Source organism: Salminus brasiliensis, chromosome 24 (assembly GCF_030463535.1).
Source record: "Salminus brasiliensis chromosome 24, fSalBra1.hap2, whole genome shotgun sequence".
Classification (NCBI taxonomy): Eukaryota; Metazoa; Chordata; class Actinopteri; order Characiformes; family Bryconidae; genus Salminus; species Salminus brasiliensis.
In genome coordinates this window covers 17507586-17524694 of record NC_132901.1, presented here as the reverse complement: position 1 = coordinate 17524694, position 17109 = coordinate 17507586, and the positions used below count along the sequence as shown (strand labels likewise).

General features: G+C 43.0%; 1 protein-coding gene across 1 annotated transcript in view; it reads right to left on the bottom strand.

Annotated features, from left to right (window-relative positions):
- Nucleotides 1–601: 601 nt before the first annotated feature.
- LOC140547158 (mitogen-activated protein kinase kinase kinase 11) overlaps nucleotides 602–17109 on the bottom strand; it is a 54593-nt gene continuing 38085 nt past the window's right edge. The window contains exons 3-11 of the mRNA XM_072670745.1: nucleotides 16557–16737; nucleotides 13823–13971; nucleotides 13077–13252; nucleotides 12062–12308; nucleotides 10798–10905; nucleotides 9127–9289; nucleotides 8935–9041; nucleotides 8234–8809; nucleotides 602–8139 (exon numbers count right to left, since the gene is read on the bottom strand). Of these exons, the coding sequence (XP_072526846.1) occupies nucleotides 7538–8139; nucleotides 8234–8809; nucleotides 8935–9041; nucleotides 9127–9289; nucleotides 10798–10905; nucleotides 12062–12308; nucleotides 13077–13252; nucleotides 13823–13971; nucleotides 16557–16737 (2309 nt within the window). The 3' untranslated portion in view covers nucleotides 602–7537. The remainder of the gene's footprint in view (nucleotides 8140–8233; nucleotides 8810–8934; nucleotides 9042–9126; nucleotides 9290–10797; nucleotides 10906–12061; nucleotides 12309–13076; nucleotides 13253–13822; nucleotides 13972–16556; nucleotides 16738–17109) is intronic.

Sequence of the window (17109 nt, the reverse complement as noted above, 5' to 3'; positions counted from 1 at the left end):
CAAAAGGTCATGGTATTACGGTACCGGGGCGAAGGGTGGTCGCATCTCGGAAACCGCTAACTTCGTGGTTGGTTCTAGAGCCACTGTGAAGGTTAAGGTGTACCAAGAATGTATTCACTGCAACTCTTCGTCCAGATTGAGGGAATTATTGCTGTAAAAAGTCACAGTGTCAGTAAAACTGCATTCCACACATTACACAACTTATGGTTAAACTTAGGCCAATAATCTGCAGTTCATCTGCCTCCTAAACCGTAGTGGGAGATCTATACGGATCACTGAACATCCCAGCAGGCTTTCATGTGCTTTGATGTGGTCGTTCTTCAGTTATGGTTTCTTTCTAGCCACGTCCCACACTCTACTGCAGATCGTTAAGCCATTACTGAACAACGACCACATCAAAGCACACCAAAGAGTCCGCCAGGATGTTCTGTGGGCAGATGAGACAGATTTTTTTTTTTAAATTCTAAATTCAAAATTTTCTAGCAAACACCTTCCCAACAGTGAAGCATGGGGATGGTAACATCAATCAGGGGAATGCTTTTCCTCAGCAAGAACTGACCATCTTATGAGATTCATCTGTTAGGGACTCACCAGCAGAGCATTTTAAAGGTCATGTTAAATTTTATTTGGTCTCATTTCTTATCGTCCATTTCCTTAATATGTTCCACAGGTTAAAAACTCAATACAACAGGCAAAACAAAAACATCATTTACTCATACATAAAACATACACATTCTCTCTCTCACACACACACTCTGAAACACAAAGTCATAGGATGATTAGGCCCAGCCCAGTATGTCATTTCGCAATCACAAAAACACAAAAGACAAGAACACAAAGCCCAATGGGGAAAAAAAAAAAAAAAAAAAAAATCAAACATATCCATATAAACGTGAAAGAATTTAACACATAACCTTACGCAGGTGCAACAACAAAGGGATACAATATTGTAATAAAGCCTACTATTAAAAAAAGAATGATGAATTAACAACAAGCAAACAAGGCATCCTCATGGAACAGAGCTGACGGCTGACGTCTTGGGTCACAGAGAATATTCATGAGGAGTCTAAGAGACAGCTAGTGAAAGATCTAGCTCTTCAAAACATCTTTTAACAGGCGTCCATAAGGGTGTCTGAGAGAGTCGATTGAAGTGTTTTCAGCTTGCACCTTCCGAGTTCTCTTTCCCCAACAGAAATGAACGGAGAAAAAGATAAAAATGATAAAAAGAAAAAAAAAGAAAGAAAAAACTAAGGAAAAGGAAATCCGAGGTTGGAATCAAGGCACATGTACTCATATAATGCGACATCTGAGAGGTTGGACTGTCAATGATTACAGATGAACCTCTGTTTAACAACTTGCAACATAGTCTGATTTGTCCCTTTGCAGCACTTATACCTCTTCATCACATACTCCAGTGAAGTAGAATAGAAAATACAATATACAAAGCATCCTGATGAGGAATCTGTCTGCGGCCCTTTAAAATATCTTTAATCCAGTGTCTAAAAGGCCTTAATAAATAGGTTTAAATCTCTTTTTTTAACAAAACAAAATAAAAAATCTGTCACAGGGGAGTTTATGCACAGTACTATGATTTTACAGGCTAATCTGGAGGCCACAAGTGTTCTATTTTGAGCCACAGTTGATTGCGGTCAGCACTAAACAGGGTTTAGCCTATTTACAGAGAATATAGGTCACAAGGTAACAGCATTAAATGGGAATTCCACTCATATTCTGTTGATTTTTCAAGATTCCTGCATAAATAAATGTTCGTAGCGGTTTGGCCTGTGCTTTTCTAGAACCCTGTTCTAGAGAAACCTCCAGTATCAAATCATGGTTCACGGTGGTGGTGGTGGTTGAGGAGAACCACACAAAACCAAACAATTCTGGATGTTTTGAAAATACAGTAAAATTCCCATTTAAGGCAGAAGATCTGCAAGCAAGTCAAAACCGCAGTTAGCCTAGCGCTGCTAATTCCAAATCTACCTCTATAAAGCAGCCAACTTTAACAGCAGATATGTTTCATACTCAAGGCACTTCTCCCCCTTACTTACATGGCTTAAAAGTAGGTTTACAAACAAACTCAAGACCACAAAAGTCTTTCTTTGGCACATAGAAAATGACAACAGTGTCTTCTGAGGATTTGTATAGAACTGTTATAGACTAGTGATTGGAACTAGCATTACTAAGTGCCAAGTAAATGTATTGTTTGCACCAGATGCAGCAAAAAGCTCAAAGAAATAACAGTAAGTGGTGGTGACAATTATCTGACTTAATATTGATTATCACTGAAAATGAGGCCAGCAGAGAAGAACCTTGGGGAATGTTAGCAAAACCAGAGGAAGACTGTGGATGTAGCATCATATTGGAGATAGCATTTTGATCTGTAACTTGTAAACCAGTGCTCAGTAATCCTCCTATAGGAGATTTACAACTTTTTAGCAGTTTCACGTCCAACCCAAACCAAACACCTCTCATTCAGCTAATGAGAAACTTCAATAACACAACAGTCAGATGGATAATGTGGGGTCAATTATGGCTGGAGCTAGTATGCAGGATAGTAGATCTCCAAAAGCAACTTAACGATTAAATGGTTAGGTGTGAAATGCTCTGTTCTAGAAGAAACATGCTAGATAACACTCCCATCATGGGCCTGTATGGGGAGCCCAACTGGGATCCAGAGAGTTTTGTCCAGGGGTTCCATGTTAGCCCCATATTTGGATGCCCATCAGGGTCAGTTATGGGATCAAGAAGGGTTAAGCATGGGCCCCATCTGGGTTGTCCACTGTGGCGATGGGAGGCCCAACTGGATCCCTGTAATGACATATGTACAAAACCACTCAAAGCCCATGTCCAACTGGAACCCATCTAGATCATGTTCCACCCATGTAACCCTGACGAACATATTGGCTGGAAATGTCTCTAAGCGCTCCCTCACAGAAAGTTATTATTACTACACCCAATTGTTGTGAATGTGCTGCCTAAAGTCAGAGATACTGATTTATGATAGTTTTAAGAATGGGGGCTATGGATGCAAGGAGACTTGCTATATAGCAAAATAAATAGTACCAAATAATTTTCTTTTTTTTATGATTTGCCACTATTTTTAAATCATTATTACACATAAAAGTCAATATATGTGTAGATTAACTGTGTATCTACATCTGTGTTTTAGGCACGGTGACCCTGGTTTCTAAAGAACATAAAGAAACCTGACTCCATACATCTTCTACAACAAACCATTTCACACCAAACCACTCTGAACGGCTTTGCTTACATCTCAAACACTGAATTATGTACAAATACCACAGCGACCATGCAATGCTAATTTCTAGCTTTCTTGCTCAACTGGCTACCTCACACCACTAGCCATGTTAGCATTTGTGGTTGTGCTACTCTTTTAAGCATTCACGGATGATCAGAGGCCCTCACAGTTGTTCTCCAGTGCTTTTAAGTTGATCCTCAGCGACATCAGAGCTGAAGGATATGTTCAGTGTTAGCCTGTTTCTGTCTCTAGCGCCAGGCAGTGATGAGCAGATAAGAGAGCAGAGCAGGATCGCTAATCGACTCCCAAAGCTTGCATAGTCCTGTTTTTCTGTTAGTTAGTGTGTTCTTAAACTGTAAGCACTTCAGGACAAATCCTGATAGCATGATGACAGATGGGTATTTGCAGGCAAAGGAACAAGGGAATGTGTAGAGTTAGCATGAAAAAGTAGCCTGTGGTAAACGAAAGGTCTGTGGGGTTGAGTTAGGGTTCGATTGGAGCTTGATTTGAACCAAGGAGGGTTCATTTCTCAGTTTTCTCTCATTTTCCAGTATTTCTGAACCGCTGGAAACATTCTTCTGCATCAGCAGACGCTTTTGTGGTAGACGTGAGCGAATGTGGCAGCAGATTTACTGTGAAAACTGTTAAAGAGCAGCAGAGCTACCACCAAAAGCGCACACTGATGGTAGTTCTTGCCACAATTATACAGCCTCTTGACGGGGCTTTCTCACAATTGATACTCTCTCTCTCTCTCCCAAGACCACTTGGAACTCTAAAATACTGTTTTCCTTTGTTTAGTTAAATCACTGGCCTGAAATCGTCAATCTCAAAACCAAAAAAACTAACTACAAATCTCACAGGCATTCATCTTTGGTATTGAGAAAAGAACAACCCACAGTTCTAGCACCTGGGGCACCTGGGGTCGAGCCTCAGGGACGAACTCTAAGCAGCATAAACCCAGTGTCGCTTCAGAGACAGGCTGAAGGGCTAACTGAACTGCCCTTCTGATGTAGGCATTTAAAAAAAATCTACCTATTTTTCTAGGTGTTGGCCATTCAGGAGCATAGATATGGATCTATTTGCTGAATGGTTATCCAGAACTGATGGATAGGGGTCAAGGGTTAGTTGTTTTGTACAGCAAGCTTCTTAAAAGTATGCTATTTTAACTCAGGGTAGATTCCTGCAACTGATTCTGTCCCCACAAATGCCCTCTTTTGAGGCGGCTGATGTGAGGCTGGACAAGCTTTACAGAACATTGGCCAAAAACTGTAGCATACAGGGCAAAAATAGAGTGCTACATAAAAACAAAAATTATTCCTTAATTTTAGACAAATAATTTTTCTGATATATTTTTTTCTGTTGAAGTTTGACATTTTGACAATGTTCAATAAAGCTTATGCTATATGTCCAATGGACCATGGCCAGGCCAATTAGTTTGAGTCTGGTGCCTCCACTATTATGTAGAGTTTTCTCCAGACATACTTAGCTAATACTAGCAGCATCCCTGTGCTGACAAACCTCGGGAGCTCATTTTCCGTACATGTTAAAAAAAGGCCATAAAAAGAGGCCATAACAAAGAAGGAAGAAGCCTTGGGGGATGCTTTGATGTTGCAACCTGAGTTTTCACCAGCCCTGGCCGATGGAGATGAAATTTCTCTCCTTGTTTGAAGAAAAAGAAAGTTAATTATGCTGAGATATTCTAAACAAATGAATTCAAATGCATTCCTGCTAATAAGAACAACTGCTATCAGGGGGCATGCTTCTTAGCCTTAACCCACTACTGTAGAAGGCTGTAGAATATTTGGGAAGGAAATGCTGTACTGAATCTACTCTAAAGTCAGCCTCTCTTCCTAATCAGGCTTGGGCTCATTTCATGGATTAAAAAAAATAACATAGATACAAGATTTGCGGTACAGTATGTGCACAATATCGTTATCATCACCAGAAGGAGGTAGAGGGGACATCCTATGTATCGAGACAAGCTTCAGTCAGTAGTTTAACAAAGATTTAGGCCAAGATCTCTCATGGCTTAAATTAGGAGAAGCAAGTCTGGCTGAGATGATCAAGCTACATATTTTCTTGCTTTTTCTTCTGAAATTTGACAGGACAATGGGGTAATCAAAGTTAAGCTAATTAGTCTCAATGAAGAGCTGCAGGTCATGGTGGGGTCTGTTTGTGTAGAAGCTGAAATCAATTAGCTGCAGATTTCTGGTTAGATGGGGGGGCATAATATCATACTGTACCAATATCAACTGACCTATCAATGCTCTGCTCATCAGGGTTGCACAACGAGATCAGATTTTATACCAGTATTAGGAAATAACTGCTTAAAAATGGACCAGAATTGCTGTGATGCTTAGATTTGACCGTTATGTCAAACCAGTATTGTTTAGGTGACGCTGGACTACCACACTAAAATATCTGTATTTTATATTTCTCTGTATTGCTGATGGAGGTGGATTTCGTCTCAAATTCTTTATATATTTTAGACCTATTTATATTTCAACACTGGCAGATACTGCCCTCTTACAACCCCCATATCTGTGCTATCTCTACTGCTTACTAATGCTAGCTTTCTGAATGAATGTCATTAACATTTATAACATTAACTTTCCAGTTTGAAATGCAGCGATACAGAGTTAAACAGATTTGCTGTAACTAATTGAACCTAGCCTCCATCATTTCAAACCTAGCTACAGCTACAGTAAAGGATTGTACACACCAATTGCAACCTTTTTGTTGTGCTAATCTGAACACATGTATAACTGATAGCATATTGTCAAACTTTGGCAGTCACGTGTGGAGCATCCTAAACAGACATGCATGCATTGTGTGCTGCTATCTCTCATTCGGCTGAATGGGATTTCTGCCAGTGTTGTCAACAAAGCTTGTCCACCTCAACATTGCTATGCAGAAACTCATATGCACTCAGTGCAGTGCAGGTCCAACACTGAGAACAGGAGGGAAGAAGGAGAACCATTACTTTAAGACCTGCAGCACAATATCCCACAACATCAACCATCATCTACCCTTTACATCTTCAAAACATGCCTGCCTTACCTAATTGTGAGGAAAGTCCTTGACTGGATCTTCTCCTCCTTTCTCCAGTTTGACTCACAATACTACAAATGAGATCTGCTAAAAGGTGTCTTGTCCATTTTAAAGCAGTCTGAAATGGCTGTTACCCCACGGCTTTGCAAATACAGTTTTAGCTCTAAGTAAATGTATGTCAGGTTTTATGTGGAAATTGGGAGATGCTGCAGCAAAGCATTAGCATTTTGCACCTTGCAGCAATGCTCTGTTGGCCTGAGTTCTTCGATTCTTTGGCACGTGTGCACAATGCTCAGCGGGTTTGACTCGTTTTCCCCTGCAGCCCCGTGTTCGTAGGAGTGCCTAATTATTAGCCTTATTCTCTGAATGTTACATTTCCCACCTCAAAATGACACATATTGTTTTAACCTTTAGACCCAACATAACATAACTAACCCAAGAGTTTGAACTGGGCTGGATCCAGCTGCTACAGATGTGCAGCAGTTCAGTGCAGCACAGGCAACCGTTTGCGATTTTCGAGACAGACACAGGCGAACACAACTCTTAACGCTTAATATGAGATGACATTCATTTTAGGGGCTGTGCACCTTTTTTTTAAGGAACACTTCAACCAAAAGATGGCAGCATCTAACAAAGCAACAAAGAACAAAACCTAGAAAAGCAAGTTAGGCCGAGCTTTCTTATGGACTTTTCTTTCACAGTTGGCCATGTTAGCATTTTTGCTTGAACTTTTCCTTTAGCCACTAGTTGACACTAAACTGGCACAGGCTTTGCTCATGGTAACCAATGGAAAAGGGCATGTGAAAGGAACGTGTATTTTGACCTCTCTACTTCTGATATTCACAGGAAATCAAGATTAAGAAGGGCATTTTTTCCCCAAAATTTACAGAGTCACAATGCTAATAACATTGGGAAAGAAAATGATCCGGTTCTGAAATAATCCTGTCTGGATTCTGAAGTGCATAAGGATTTGCAAATATCATAAGGTTTTAAGGGTTTTTGTCTTTAAGCCAACAAAATAAAAAAGCCGGAACATCCACCTTTTTGGCCACTACTTATTTTTCAGTCTACCAAATCTGTTGTGCATTTCCCACCATTTCTTTCCAAAGGAACTGTTAGACCTCCAAAGCACCAAATTTCAAGGGCAACTGCTGCTTGGGTGCCGTATCGCCTTGCCCCCAGCTGAACTTGACCGCTAACGGCATGGCTTCCCCATTTTGAAGTTCAGAATCTGTCGTCTCTGAGGGGACTGAAGGGACTTAAACCCAGAGCCCTCCTGGGGCAAACTTTTTCTTTGGCAACAGCTAGGGGCTTGCTGACCCCCGCCCAGCCCAGGTCAATGAGCGGGGAGTCAGCTGGGTTCAATGGAGCGACCCTGAGAGAGAGGTTGGGGCTGCCGTTAGTGGAGCACGGTGCGGAGCGAGATGTGGGAAAAGGTGCAGAGAAGGGGTCAAAGGGTGAGGGAAGGTCAGAATTCACCGAGGGGTCAGCCCTGAGGCTGAACGGGTCACAGTCAGGAGAGGGAAATGGGTCGCAGTTCGTGAAGGGATTGGTTGGCGAGGGATGGTACCCCAGTCTCGGACTTGTGGGGCTGCTAGCTGAGAGGTTGTTCCGTGAGGCGCTTCTTTCGGTTGTGCCGGCCGAAATGAAGCTCCAGGGATCGATCCGGGGACGGATAGGGGACGGCCGGGGTCTGGGGATGATGTTGACCTCCAGGCGGCGGGTTTTGGGGCTCCAAAGACGAGGGTCCGGGTACAGGGCAAATGGGATGGGGGATTTGTCGTCTGCTTCCACCATAGTGTCTTGGCACAAAGGCAGGTCCAACACTGAGAACAGGAGGGAAGAAGGAGAACCATTACTTTAAGACCTGCAGCACAATATCCCACAACATCGACCATCTTCAAAACATGCCTGCCTTACCTAATTGTGAGGAAAGTCCTTGACTGGATCTTCTCCTCCTTTCTCCAGTTTGACTCACACTCTCATTTGCCGTCTCTCCGTTAGCCTGAGCGATCCACTCTGCAGAGCTGTGCTGGGGGGTCCTGCGACCTGACCTGTCTCTGGGGTTTGGGGGGGGAGGAGTCAGGGGTAAGGGTTTGGTCTCTGGAGGCTTCAGCGGAGCTTCAAAAATTCCTCGAGGCAGAGAGTCTGTACTGAACGTAATAAGATCCCCAACCACAGCCGGGTCTGTGGGAAAGTCCTCAATGACCACCGTAGGGTGCTCACGCTCCAGCTCCAGAGCAGGTTGGTTAGTCCTGGGGGCAGTTCGTGGAGGGGGTGTTGGTGGGTACTGGGGCTCTAAATGACGCCCCAGAGCCACAGAGGCCAGCAGGGCGGCACCGCTGAGCAAAGCCCGGTGAGTGCTTTTAACATGCGAAGGCATGCTGGAGCGGCAGTCCGGGTTTGGGGAACTGCGGTGGGACAAACATCCCTCCTCACTCCCAGAATCCTCTTCAGGAAGAGCTGTCCAGGAAGGCTCCTTAACAGAGCTGGAGCCTAGAATGAGTAGAGAAGAGAGATCATGCTAATCAGCTAGCCATATAAATGTGATTATTCTCATCTATATTATGTAGCTGTGCTAAAACAAAGTTCTTCAATACTGCAGAATAAAGAGAGCCTACCATTTTGGCTTGGTTCAGGCGTGGTGGGTCTGTACTCCTCAAAGTCATCTCTGAATTCTCCGTTCTCATTGCTGTCCATTTCCAGAAGCCTAGCCCTCATAGACAGTCTGAGAAACACACAAAACCCTGATATCAGCAACGACTGTGTGTCGGTAGCTTCCAGACAGTGTGTATGTGTGTGTTTGCGCGTACCCGCTGTCCTGTTGGCTGAGACGCAGCATTTTAGGGCTCTTGGGGCTTTTAGGGCTTTGGGGACTCCAGTGGGGGGGCAGTCTGCGCTCCCCATTCGGCTGCTTCAGAGGAAGAGACTCCAGTGGCCACATAGAGCTCCATTTGCTGTCACCTGGGCTGACCACTGCAGAAGGAAACAAAAAGGTGAGGAACCCAGTCAACAAAATTCAAAATTTTCATTTATTTACTGATATAAACATTTGGGTATCGAACTGGCTACCATCTCTTTGCATATCCCAGTTTATGCAAATAGAAAGTTAGAGAGCACAGTCAGCCATGCCATGGCACTCCTGCAGCAGAGAGGGTTAAAGGCCTTGCCCAAGGGCCCAATAGTGGCAGCGTACAGGTCCCGGGTATCGAACCCACAAGCATCTCTTTGTATATCCCAGCTTATGTAAAGAAAAGGACAGATCGCAAGGTAAACTGTATCCAGGAGCACAGAAGGTTAAGGGCCTTAAAAATCCAAAATTTGCAGCTAAGCATATGTGGGCATCGAACCCACAACCTTCTCTCTTCATATCCCTTCTCTTTACATAGCTAAAGGACCTAACAGATTAGTGGACCCAGATTTTAATCCCACAACCTTCTCTCTGTATATCCTAACTTATGCAAAGAGAATGTCACAGTGCAGGGTCAGCCACCCCTGGAGCACAGAGGGTTATGGGCTCGCTTATGAATTCAACAGAAATCCAATCTGGCAGCTTAGCAGATGTGAGTATCGAACCCACAACCCTCTCTTTGCATAACCCAGCTTAAAGGGTTAGGGGCCTTGCTCAAGGCGAGTAGGCTGGGTGTTTGGCTAAAATCTAAAAAGTGGGGAGGAAAATTACATAAAAAAAACACATTACATACATTCTGTATAGGGATTTAGGAAAAAATTATTTCACAGGGGTATTTATAGTTTTGCATGCAACTTTATAAATAGTAATTTACCGATTGGCATTTACAGTTCATTTAAATAGTTTAATGACACTACCATAACAATTCTGTGATTGTGCTTCTTTATTATCTAGGGGACGCTTTACAGCACTGTGAGTGTCATCATTATAAATCATCAGGGCTCACATTAAACCCAACTAGGCCTCGTATGAACCACCAGAATCAAAAGCACTCAGTTCTGTGTAACGCCAGCAGAGAGCAGTGGAATTACAACACAGCTGCTGCTTCTACATTCCTCTTAGACCAGCTGCAGAATAACAGCTCATTTACTGCATAGACAGACAAACACACTGACCTACTCTTCACAAATGCTGTGTTCTGCAGTATGCTGTATGGATGCCCTGAGGGGCCATGGATTCACATATTTTCTGTTTGGTTAAATTAAGATAGAGTAATTTTGTTTGTCATTATAATGATAGAAGCAACTCTAAAATGGTTATCTCAGAATAAATGACTCGGTTATGTGAGCAAAGCAACATTTATGTCATGATAATAGTTTGAGGTATTGTGTAAACAGCAGGAATTGTCATATTTGTCCTAAGATTTTTCTTTTAATAAACACTGTACCAATAGCCAAAATTATGGAATGCTTTGTGTTGTACAGACTGTGTACAACACGTGTGCAACCTGCTTTTGGGTCTTTGGGCATATTATCATACACTCCTGGACAGCATGTGTAAAGGACAAACTCACGTTGGATGGCACGGAAGCGGGGACCGATGGAAGGAGAACCCAAATCAGGAGAGTTTCGTCTCTTTTCCAGCCCAGGAGACGCCTGCACTGTGATCTTATGGATAAAATCTAAAAACAAAGGAGGAAGAAACAGAATTTAACTTCACCACAGAACTTCACTGCTGCCCAGATTCCAATACACATCACACAGCGGACATAACAGAGCTGTGCCTCTAAAAACAGTGATTGGGTAGTTACTCAAAAAGCGACTCATTACTAACTCCCAATTACTGCTCAGGCTACTTGCTGCTTTACTTCTGCATGCCTCTCAAAAACCCACATACGTCTGTACTGACCGGAAAACACAAGAAAAGGAAGGAATGAGCCAATCACAGGCAAGATCAGTTCAAAGGCATGTCACTTGGGCAATGGTGACTCAGTGATTAGAGTGCTGGGTTACTGTTCACATGGTTGTGGGTTCGACATCTATGTCTACTAAGCTGCAACTGCTGGCCTTTTGAGCAAGGCCCCTAAACCTCTCTATTCCAGGGGCACTGAAGAATGGCTGACCTTGTGCTCCGACCCCGGCTTTCTAAGCGTAAACTTATTTCGTTTCTTTTGATTCCAAGAATAAAAAGGACTACATTATGGTAATTCCGTTAATAGAAACTATGACGGAAAAATTATTAAATCATAGACGCCTGATTTTTAATGGCAAAAATGAGAGGTGAACTTTTCAAACCAGCCGTACCACACTATATCTTTATCACTGCATATTCATGTCTCACCCCTCCTCTTCCTCACAGACAACATCCTAAAATCTCTAAACTGACATTTTCTAAATTGTAGTGGAGCAAAAAATAAACTACAACCATTATAATTTATTAAAAGTTCTCAATCGCAGAGTACCTTTAAACAAAATAGCCAGAATCACTGTGGCTGGCCTTACTGACAGTAAGGGGCAGTCCTTAAAGTGTGGACACTGTTAAAATGTGAAAAATCAGATATAAGAAGCCTTGTGGCTTTTGTTAAAAAGCCTAGAAGCCTAAGAGGAGCAAAACACAGAAATCCAGTGTATATCCACAGGGAAATTCTGGCCTAAAACCAGCCTTCACCACACTATTGGACATGGTATGCTGCATTACATCCCTTATCCTCAAGAGTTTGACAAAATTCATGATTTTACATGCCATCTAAGCCGTGTTTTCATCCATTAACGACCCCTGACTACAATTCCCAGCATGCATTGCACAAACACAAGCACATCACGCAACCACTGGGGCACCTTGTGGCATGCTGATTTTCTCTCCGTTCTTGCTCTTCAGCTTGTGCTTCTTGAAGGTGCCTTTGCGCTTCTTGACGTTGGGTTTCTCCTGGTTCTGGTTGAGGTGGAGGATGAGCAGAGACAGTTCTCTCTCAAACACGTCCTGCTCCCACTGCGCCAGCTGCTGCTCTCGCAGACGCAGGAACTCCTCGTGAGACTTCTGCTCCAGAGCCGCCCGCTTCAGCTCCTCCTCGCGACAGCGCAGCTCCTGCACATCACATACACACACACAACTGTTAGATACACTTCTATACATTTATTTATTTTTTTGATTTTCACCCTTTTCTTCCAATTTGATACTGCCACTTAACCCACCCGTTCGTAGCTCCCCATAGCACTAGCAATACTTCCGAAACTAGGAGGGTAAAGAACACACGTCTCCTTCGATACATGTAAAGTCAGCCACTGCCTCTTTTCAAACTGCTTCTGATGTGGCACTGCCAGGCAGCCGCCACGCTTTGATGAAAAGCGCCAGGTCCCCAGCCCCAGCCAACTTCACTTCAAGAGTTATATTGGGAGAAAGCGCCATCTACCCACCCGGAGAAAGAGCGGACATATGTGCTCTTTCGGACACCTGCTGCTGATGGCAAAGTGGCATGACTCGGGAGTTAAACTAGCGAACCCCGGGTAGTGCATTACCAGTTACATACACATTAAATACACTACTAAATATGGGAGCCAAAATGGGCCATTTGGAGTGATACCATAGACACATTTTAAAGTTCTTTGGTTCTCAATTCAGTCCTCTGGCACAGTCTAAAACACAGGGATAGGTCATGGTTCGGTTCACACCACGGTTTGGACATCATGGTACATCGGTACAATGAGAAGAAAGCAATTCCCTGTACAACTGCATGTCCTGAACTAGAACATCCATACTGTGACGGTTCAGGATGAATACACGTACTGTATCACCCCTAATATTTACCTATATTCACCAACCATAACACACACACGCACACACACACACACACACCTTCTCCTTGGCACGAAGCTCATCAAACATGTCCTGAATCTCCAGTTTCCAGTCTTCCTGCAGTGAGTGGAAGGAGTCCTGTGGCATCTCCTCCATCACCTGCTGCTCCAGAGCACACAGCTGAGTCAGGATAGAGGCAAAACTTGGCCTGCGGTGGGGGTCCTGCTCCCAGCACTCTACATACACACACACAAACACATATATAATAGAGTGTAAATGTCTGTCACAGCAGTGGAATATGGACGATAAAAATAATTTAACTATTTTTGTGATATTTCTGTTAGAAATTAAATGTGCAAAGACTTTTATTTTGCCCAAAAATGAGCACATGCTCACAATGCAGTAATTGCAGACTTGGTGGATGTATGAACTGATGCAAGTATAAACTGATGGAAGGAATGATGCATGGATAAACTAATGGATGTATGGACTAATGAAATGATTCAGGAAAGAATGGATGAATGGCTGGGTGGCATGAAACTGCAGATAGAGGACTGAATGAACTGATGGATGCATGAACGTATAAAAGGATTAGACTGATGGATAGAGGGATGATCAGATAAAGGGGTGAATGAATGGACAAACTAATGGATGGAGGTATGAGTAGATGATGAATTGTGTAGAATGATGAATAGAGTGATTAATTCAGGACAGAAGGGATGAATGGATGGGTGGACTGATGTTTAAATGAATGAACTAGTGTATCAGTGGATCAAAGGATGTATGGGTGAAGTGATGGAACTCACCTGACATGAGTTGGGCGAATGGTTCGGGGCAGGTGGAGGGGATTGGTAAGGTCAGCTTGTTGACAGCGACTCCATACGCCACAGCCAGACCATCTATACCTCTGTATGGTGCCTCACCCGTTAACAGCTCCCACAGCAACACACCGTAACTAGAGAGAGAAAGTGAGCGAGAGAGCAAGAGAGAGAGTCTCATTAGTATTCTCAATCAGGTCCAACCGTAAGGAATTAGCACTGACGGACACTATCTGAAAAATACGAGTTGTTTTGAGTTGTGCCACACACACAACAGTACAAAGAGAGAGAGAGAGAAAGAGAGAGACACACACACACGCTGGATGCAGCTGTTTGGTGTCCGCAAAAGGAAAAGCAGAAACCTCCATGTTTTGGCTCACTCGCACTGACAATTACACCCTGAGAGCCACACAAGAGTATTTCTCCTTTAAAACGCTCTCACTGAGAGAGAGGGAGAGCCGCCCACAGCGGCTTTATATAGCCCCTTAATTACAGCATACACACACACAAACACACATATATACAGTCACACACTTGCTCACAAACACACACAAACACACACACACAGAACAGCATGTCTTTCTCTGGCCTGTACGTTCTAAAGACCATAATCTAAGGAATATATAAAGACGCAGTTAAAGACGTTAAGGAACAGGAACGCTTGTGTAAGTGCAGTGATTGGGCAGCGGTTTAGCCATGTTGTCACAGAGGGAGCGGAGAGCGTTTCCGACCATTTGCAGCAATGCTTCTACGCAGATGTGTCAATTTTACAGTGGAAAGCTGGATGAAGTTTAATGCTGTGAAACTTTGTGGTTGTACACTTAACAGGTTTCGCTAATAACTTCCAGATTTACTCAGCAGCTTCCGTTCTTGTGTTCCAATAGAAAACACATGGCAGAAATCAGTGCCAGATGTGGGCTGAAAACAGCCAGCCAGTGCCATCAGTGTGTTGTAGATGGAAGCAATTAGCAGTTTAGATACTATTAACTACATAATCTCCAAGTTAGTGATCTGGTTATTAATCCTAAAGCAAAAACATTTTGATTATTGTACAGCCATTATCAGATTTGTGGAGTGCCACAGGGTTCTACTGTAGGGCATATTGAAGTGATGAAAATGGCAGTGAAGATATGCAGGCTTACACACAGGGTTTGAAAGGTTTAAAGTGACAGTGACAAATCAAATCAAACACCAATCACATTGCAGTTGGACTGCAGTTCATCACACAGCTTAAGCCAGTAGGTGCAGACTTCAGAAAGAATGCTGAATGCTGTCTGTGTTTGTAGAGAGCAGTGATAGATTACTGGAAGCTTGGATAGATGAACTTAAGAGAAGGACAGATTCATAAATGGAGGAAGGAATGGATGGATGAATGTACAAAGTGATGGATGGATGAACTGATAAAAAAAATAGACTGCTGATAAAGGGGTGAATGGATGTAGGGATGGACGAATCAAGGTGCAGACTGACGAATATATGGACAAAACTATTGGGACACCTTCTAATCAAGGGTATACAAAAGTATACTGCTTTTGTTAGAGTTACTGTCTCTACTGTTCAGTGAAGAAGGCTTTCTACTTGATTTTTGGAGCATTGCTGTGAGGATTTGATCCCATCCAGCAACAAGAGCATTATTGAGGTCAGGATGCTGGGTGATCACCACCCAACCTCATCCCAAACTCCCCAACCCAACCCAAAAGTATTGGATGGAGCACCATTCATCATTCCAGAGGACACAGTTCCACTTCTCCACCTTAATGCTGGTATGCGATTCCTCCATAATGTGTTTCAGAGTTTGTGTGTGTGTGTGTGTGTGTGTGTGTGTGTGTGTGTGTGAACTTGAAGGTATTTATGTTGGTGTAGTGATTCAGATCTAACGACAGTCCGAATGATCCACAGACTGCGTGGGTGTAGTGATGTGTCCTGGGACGCACAAGTGCCTATTGTTCAATGTGTGTATGTCTACGTGTGTGTGTGGCTCTTATGTTGAGCTTATGTCTCTATGCTACTGTAAGATGCTGTGTGTGTGTGTTCCTGCACCCTCTAACTCTGTCCAAGTCTGAATAAGAGCAGTATTGTTTAACTTACCCGTTGCAGGTAACAACAAGACTGAGAGTCATTTCTGGTGAGCTTAGATGAAAAACACAAAGACCCTTCTATTATTACTATCTTCATGGGGACTTACCCTCATTAAATGATACTGTATCCAATGTAATGACCTCTACAGCAGTAATTTAGGCGCTATGGGGCTTTAGGCTGTTTCTAGGGTATAGCTAGTTGCTAGGCAGTTGCTATGGCTTTGCTAGGTGGTTGTTATGGGGTTGCTAGATGCTTGCACTATTCTTGCTAGGCAGTTGCTATGGTATCCCAGGTGGTTACTCTGATAATACTAGGTGGTTGTTGTGGTGCTTACTAAGTTGTTATGAGGTATCCCAGGTGGTTGCTACAGTGCTGATAGATGGATTGCTGTGGTATCTGAAGTGGTTGACTTGGTATTGCTAGATGGTTGCTAGGCAGTTGTAATGGTATCCATGGTATTTGAGGAGGAAAGATGATAAAAAATAAAGATGCTAAGCGGTTGATAAGGTATTCCAGGTGGTTCCTATGGTATGCTTTATAATGTACCTACTTTAAAAATGCTCTATGTATCAGAATAATTGTGTTCATGTTCATGCTTTATAAAGTAACATGTGCGCACACACACACACACACACTCTCATACCTCCATACGTCACTGCCTTTGGAGAAGGTCGAGGATTTGATGACCTCTGGTGCCATCCAGGCGTAGGTCCCAGCTGTGCTCATCTTGGTGGTCTTGTGCCACTCTCTGGCCAGTCCGAAATCCGTGATCTTCAGAGTTTTACCCTCGATGCCATCCTTCTCTATCGGCTGAGCCAGGAGGACTGATGGAAAGAAAGATTGACTTTTACTCTTATTATAACAAAACAAAGAGTAATACTGACTGGGCAAATGACATCACACAGGGCAGTACAAAAATCAGGGACAGGATCAAGGGGGTCAAGACAACAGCTTAAGGCAAGAGTAAATCACTACGGTCATGCAAAAGACTCCAAAAAATGTAAAAGATTTTATTCCAGGTCATTTTGCAGCATTTCTATTGGTTAATTTAACATGAAAAAGCACAACCACCAGATTCACATCACAAAGTGAAAAACAGCAAAAATGGATATACAAGGCTTTTGCGTGACTGATGAAATATTAGAGCTGCACAATTCATAATCTGTTCATTGTTATTGCGATACTGGTTTTTCCAA